The following is a 6,585-nucleotide window of genomic DNA, read 5'->3' on the forward strand; positions in this document are numbered from 1 at the left end:
GTGCTTTCTGTTTCTGCCACATCCTCTCACCAGGCCCCCAGTGTCCTCTATTACGACAATCCAATGTCTCTCAGAAAAGTCTCCCATTTCTGTTATTTATGCCTCTGCATGTTATCCAATCCCTGTACACCTTTTCTCAGGAGTAGATATTTTAGCCTAAATAGTTAAGGCTGTTAGTCATCCAGCTCTTAGCATAAAACAAGCACAGAGCTAAGAATCTTACATGTTATTTTAGTTAATCCTTGTTATCATTTTATGATGTAGATAAAATTAATACCTTAGAATATTAATCAGTAATTTTCAGCTTAGGGAAGATAGTTAAGTTGCCCAAGGCCCTACAGCTAGGAGTGGCCTGACTTCAGAGTCTGAGCTCTGAATAATTATATTGATTTTAAAATCTAAATGATCTGAGTGGCAGGCATCCAAACAGGCAAGGAGGTCTGAGGGCTTCCCTGTGGGCTGAAACCAGCTCTCTAAGCTGAAGAGCTGAGTTCTGCCACACACCTGCCCCAGCAGCACCTGCCATACAGCAACGGTCACTCTATCACTGAATTCAGGTGGTAATTCCAGCCCTACCTCCCATGACCCTTTAACATTTCCAAGAAGAGAAAACAGAAGTACATGGCCTTCATGAGCAACGCTGAGCATCTCATCTCCACTTTGTCCTAGTAGATCCCCCTGCAACTGCTGGCCAGGGTTCCTGTTAGCAGGAGATTGAAGATGAGCATGGTGCCCATGGCAGCACATCACAGCTGGGGAAGATGAATACAAACATTGACCATAAGCACCAGAAAACATGTGAAAAACCTTAAGGTGGAAAGCCTCTGTATAGGATGAATACAAGGAAACGCTACTTTATCCAACTTCAGAATTCATGGAAATAAAACCATTCAGCCTAGCAATGTAAATAGGTTTGAGAAAACAAAGAGCAAAGCAAACAAACAACTTAAAGAGAAAATTAAGATTCTATGGGCTATGTGTCTGATTTTTTGAGGTTAAAAATAAAAGGGCAAATCTGCCCCTGGTGAAGCAGATAGACTGCTCATGGGGCCAGCAGCCAGGCCCGGAGCAGCCAGGCTCAGAGCAGCTGCAGCCAGGCCCAGAGCAGCTGCAGCCAGAGCAGCTGCAGCCAGGCCCGGAGCAGCCAGGCCCGGAGCAGCCAGGCCCAGAGCAGCTGCAGCCAGGCCCGGAGCAGCCAGGCCCAGAGCAGCTGCAGCCAGGCCCGGAGCAGCCAGGCCCAGAGCAGCTGCAGCCAGGCCCGGAGCAGCCAGGCCCAGAGCAGCAGCAGGCAGGCCCGGAGCAGCAGCAGCCAGGCCGGAGCAGCAGGCCTGGAGCAGCAGGCCGGGAGAGCACCCTTCATGGGATTCAGCCCTCCCGGAGTCGAGGAAGGAAGAAGAGCCAGATCTTCCTCAGCACTCCAGAGGAACTTTTCGCTGCTGAGTTGTATGGTGTCTGCTCAAAACACTTGTCCTGGGAATCTAGAGCATCCCTCGGGCACCTGTTATACCCTCAAGTCATCCCGAGTTACGAAAGGAACGAAGATCAGATCACACTGCATTTTGAAGCCATCTTGGATGAAAAACAAAGAGGCCAGCCCACCACGAGCTCTCTGAGTCTACCAGAGCCACCAGGACTGCGTGCTGCTCGCCCGCCGTGCCTTCCAGGAAGGTTCCAGGGCTGCTTCTCAGACATGGGCAGCCCTGACCAGACAGTGTCTAGGTGAGCAAAGTCCTCTGGGAAAACAACTCCATTATGGCTTCCACCAGTTAAAGGAGAACATTCCAATCTACTCTCGAAGCCTAACCGTCTCCCAAATGGAGCCGGCCTCTCTGAGAAGAACCGTAGTTGATAGGGAAAATGAGACATTTTCGGGGGGCTAGCAATCTGAAATTGTCGCAGTAACCTGCTTTCTACTGCACTCTCTTGCTAGCTGGTAATTAACTCCATTTGTGAAAGAATGTGGGAGACGGGCCTGGTCTGTCCTTAGTTCCTCCTATGCCAGGTGTCTCCTGGTTATCTGAGCTATGCTGTGCTCAAGGCTGCAAGCTTTCTGCAGGATATCTGCAGAGCACAATGAATCTTTCTCTGCCCCGTTTTGTTCTTTTTAACCCCTTCAATATATATAGAGAAAAATCTCATTGTCCAGGCGGTTCAGGATCTGGATCTTAGAGTCCCCTGAACCAGCAACGCTGCTTTAATTAAAGGCTCTTTCCTGACCCTCACAGTGTCCGACTGTCACTTCTGCGCCAGTTTCATAAATTCCACATTCCATAGCACAGTCAGGTGACTCCCCGCAGCCCCGGGGCAGCCCCGGGAGGGCCTCCGCAGGACGGGTTCTGGCGTGTGTGGAAAGTCCAGTGAGGGACCAGGCCATGGCCCACCTCTCAAGAACCGGCCTGCGTGTGGATTTGGAAAGTTGATTTCTGACAACCCCCCTCTGTCTCTGTCTGTCCATCTACGGTTTAAGGGTAGTAACTCACTGACACCCTCTCCAGGGCCATAGGTTTTTTTGTGTGACTTTGACTGCTGGTTTGTTTAAATAAAAAGAAAAGTCCAGAGATCCCTGGGTCTTATATGTGCTTTGTCCCTTTGGGCTGATTGCTAGTATGCGGTAGTATACAATTTCATTAAGATGCAAATATTTAGACAACTTGGAAGCAGTCTTGTATTTTAGATTCAGAAGAAGAAAGACAAATGGTTCCTTTGCCATTTCTACCACTGTAGCCAACCGGAGTGAGTGCCATTCACAAACTATAAACCTGTGGGAAGTCCTGCATTTTCATCAGCCACTGGCACGGGTTAACACCAGAGGACAAGGCTCTGGGGGGCTGGGCAGCCTTGAAAGATGCACAGGGTTAAGTCCGTTGGTGATGCTCAGAGATGTCAAAAATAGCAGCGATAAAGGACAGATGGTTAATTTATCTTTATAGATTAGCCATTTGGCACAATAAATAGTACTTCATAAATCTTAAATATCTCGGTGGCCAGAAGACAGAGAAGAGGAAGGAAAGATAAAGCCATCTAACATAGTTGGTGAGCTGGAGTGTGAGGTTCAAGGTCAAGTTTGGGGTCAATGAAGATGGAAAATTAAATTGGAGAATAGTTTCAATCCTTAGGGCAAAATATCATACCTTAAAAATGCACATCTAACAAATACCTGGTATATAATTGCTATTTAAAGCCTGATTATGGCTATTTTGTTTCTAATATTTGTTTTTGAAAGAAATATTCTAATTATAATATAGACAAGCTCATTGTCTGTAGATTAATTCTTTATCTGTATCTATTGTTGCTACTGATTAAGTATAGCAATGCTATGATAAGTTTTACCTCTCCCCATAATTCCTGAATAGTGAGTATCAAAATTAAAATCAAATGCATTCTCCTGGGAGGGAGGTCAATTAGCTTGTGAAGCAGCAACTCACCACGTGACCTTGGGCAAGATGTCCTCATTTGTAACCTCACGGAGTTGGGTCAGAATATTTCTAGGGCTCCTCTGAGGGCTACCTTGACTGTAAGTTGTACGTGCATATTGTGAAGGTAAATTACCAACCACATTGCATCTCAATAAATTAAATGGATCACACACTCTTAGAAATTCTTAGTGAATAATTTCTGGGGTGATAAAGGTCTTTGACTCACAGGAAAGCATCTACAAAGTATACCAGCTAAGAATATGGCACCGCCTGCAAGTTAGTGCTCCCCGTCCTCTGAAACCCCCTGCCTCTTACAGATGCCTGACTCACAGCTTCAAAAAAGCAAAATCAGTAGCTTTCTTCAGAATTCTGAAAACCCTCCACCCACACAACAGGGCGATGGCTCGGGCGAAGCCGCGAGCAACCCTGTGCACAACGCGACTATTTCCTTCGGAGCAAAGGGCTGCAGGACCTGCGGCGCTCCCTCCTGTGCTCAGCCGACTGTCTGGCGCCCGGGGCTGAGGCCTCTTCCCCACTCTCTTCTCCAGATTCACGCTCCTCATCCACGGTGTGAAACAGCGGTTTGGGCCTCAAAGCCCTTTTGCTCCGGCCAACATGCTCTTCCTGGCTTGGACTTGTTTGATAGCCAGAGCCGGACGGCTTCCCTCCTCTGTTTAAACTCTTCCTTGTGGTTATTTGTTGTCTCTCTTGAAGCGACCGTGTTGGAGAGTGTGCGTTGAACATGATGAAGGAGAGTTCCGAATCACTGCTGTCCGCATCTAGAATCATGACGAGAAGAGGTCAGAGCAAGACCAGGTCAGAGAGGGGGGAGCTCAGCGCGAAGCAGTCCTTTTGGAGGGTCCAGCTCGGACACTCAGCTTTCTTATCGGCATGACCTTCCCCCTCAGGTCTGCTACCCCAGCGGGAGAGCAGAGCACAGTTGACCCTTGAGTAGCATGGGGATGAGGGGTACCAACTGCCTGCACAGTCAAAAATCCAGGAACTGCAGTCTTACAATAAAGTTAGCTAGGGAAAAGAAAATGTTGTTAAGAAAATCATAAGGAAGAGAAAATAAATTTATATAGTTATTTAAAAATCCACATATACTAGTAAGTGGACCCACGCGGTTGAAACCTGAGTTGTTCAAGGATCAACTGGAGAAGCTGTATGTGCAGTGTCATAAACATGCGTATCAAGCTTGTCTCCTCCAGGCAAGTAGGGAGTGTTTTTTACAAAATCAGAACAGTTGGTCCTTTGTGTTGTCACAGACTGATGCTAAACTGAAGGGTACGTGGCAGCGTGATATGAAAATGACTGTCTTTAGCTAGGCCTGTTTTTTAATCAGTGTTGCCAGAAAGTATTACATCTGAGTTTCTTCCCTTTTAACCTTCAACTAGCCAATTTCAGAGAAACAGGGTCAAGGAGCGAGCACATAGACAGCCATGTGTGGCAAAGCAACTACGACTAGATGCTCTCATTTCAAAAGAGGGAAGAAGAGGAACAGAACGCGGCTGGCACACAATGGCAATGACAATGAGGACATAGTCCATTTACTGGAAACATATTCTGTGTCGGCCACTGTGCTAACCATCCTACACCTGTTATGCCATTGAGTCCTTATTATAACCCTTTGTGATGAGAAAAAGTATGATGCTCATTTCATAGGTGAAGGTTTCAGAGGTTAAGTGACTCTCAGCATCACACAATGAAGGCAGGTCTGAGCAGAGCCTGTCTGTCTGTGCCCCCTCACCAGGCTGTCACCTTACAATGTCACCTGTGGGTCCGAACAGCTGCATCAGGAGACGAGGAGAGCCACTGGGGACCCATGGCCGCCCTCACAGAGAGCTGCGACGTGCCCAGGACATGGCCTTTCCTTTGCTGTGCACACATCCTCAAAGGGTATTTTTCACAAGATCTTTAATTCTCATTTTCTCAAAATTTTAACCTCAGACATTTATTTTTCTTTAAATATCTTCCTGAGAATTGAGGTATTTCAAGGCCTTTTATTTAAACCTGAAATCAAGTTCTTTCTCCCATTTTCTTCTCCCTTTTAAGAAGCAAGACAAAAAACAAAATCCCCAGAGCTAGAGCTAACATGCACACAGGCTTACACTTGACCAAGTGTGGTTAGCATATGGGACATCACAAAATCTTAAAGTGCCCTGTTCAATGACGTTTTTCCCCAAATGTGACCAATTTATCCTGAGAAGGTTGCCTGGAAGCTGAGGGGGACAGAAAGCTGGAATCAAGGCTTTGAATAAAGAAAACATCGTATACTAGAGGCCTGGTGCATGAAATTCATGCGGGGGTGGAGGGGTCTTTCAGCCTGGCCTGCACCCTCTTGCAGTCCGGGAGCCCTTGGAGGATGTCTGACTGATGGGGGAGCGGGCCTAAGCCAGCAGTCGGACATCCTTAGCGCTGCCATGGAGGTGGGAGAGGCTCCCACACCGCTGCTGCACTCACCAGCCATGAGCCCAGCTTCTGGCTGAGCAGCACTCCCCCTGTGGGAGCGCACTGACCACCAGGGAGCAGCTTCTGCATTGAGTGTCTGCCCCCTGGTGGTCAGTGCATGTCATAGCGACTGGTTGTTCTGCCGTTTGGTTGATTTGCATATGAGCCTTTTATTATATAGGATTACTTGTTCATTTTTAATGACTGCTCTTTAATTTGTGCTCTACGATTGGCCTGGAACCAGAGATCCCCTTGATTCTTTGGTGCTTGGAACACTACCTAAACACCTAAGAAAACACAGCTGATGTGTCTGCCCCCAGCGCCCAGCCTTCCTCCCTCTCTCTCCCCTCCCCACTCCCCTCTCCTGGCTTCCAACCACTCCTTTCCAGCGTGTGCTTCCTCAGTGGGCAGCTTCTATTTGCCATCTCCTGACCACTGTCTGGTTATCAGAAAGTGGGTTCTATGCACTAGAAAGAGGCTTGGGCAGGTGACTTGCAACTTAAATCATGAAATCTGTCCAAAATGGGAGAAAGTAGTTCCTTGGAAAGTGGGCGGGGGGGGGGAGGGGTGGAGCAGAAGGAGAGTGGGGACGGCCCATTTGCACACCCATCGTCCCCACACCCAGGCAGCTCAGTGCCAGGGGGAGTGGGGGAGGGAGAGCACAGTACCAGGGGGAGGGGGGAGGGAGAGCACAGTGCGGGGGTGGGGGGAGAGCACA

The 6,585-nt window shown here is 48.1% G+C and overlaps 1 protein-coding gene across 1 annotated transcript in view; it reads right to left on the reverse strand.

Moving 5' to 3' along the window:
• Positions 1-3,792: 3,792 nt before the first annotated feature.
• SLC9A4 (solute carrier family 9 member A4) overlaps positions 3,793-6,585 on the reverse strand; it is a 66,028-nt gene continuing 63,235 nt past the window's right edge. The window contains exon 12 of the mRNA XM_014467999.2: positions 3,793-4,195. Within this exon, the coding sequence (XP_014323485.2) occupies positions 3,858-4,195 (338 nt within the window). The 3' untranslated portion in view covers positions 3,793-3,857. The remainder of the gene's footprint in view (positions 4,196-6,585) is intronic.

The sequence above is a fragment of the Myotis lucifugus genome, unplaced genomic scaffold (genome assembly GCF_000147115.1).
Source record: "Myotis lucifugus unplaced genomic scaffold, Myoluc2.0 scaffold_422, whole genome shotgun sequence".
Classification (NCBI taxonomy): Eukaryota; Metazoa; Chordata; class Mammalia; order Chiroptera; family Vespertilionidae; genus Myotis; species Myotis lucifugus.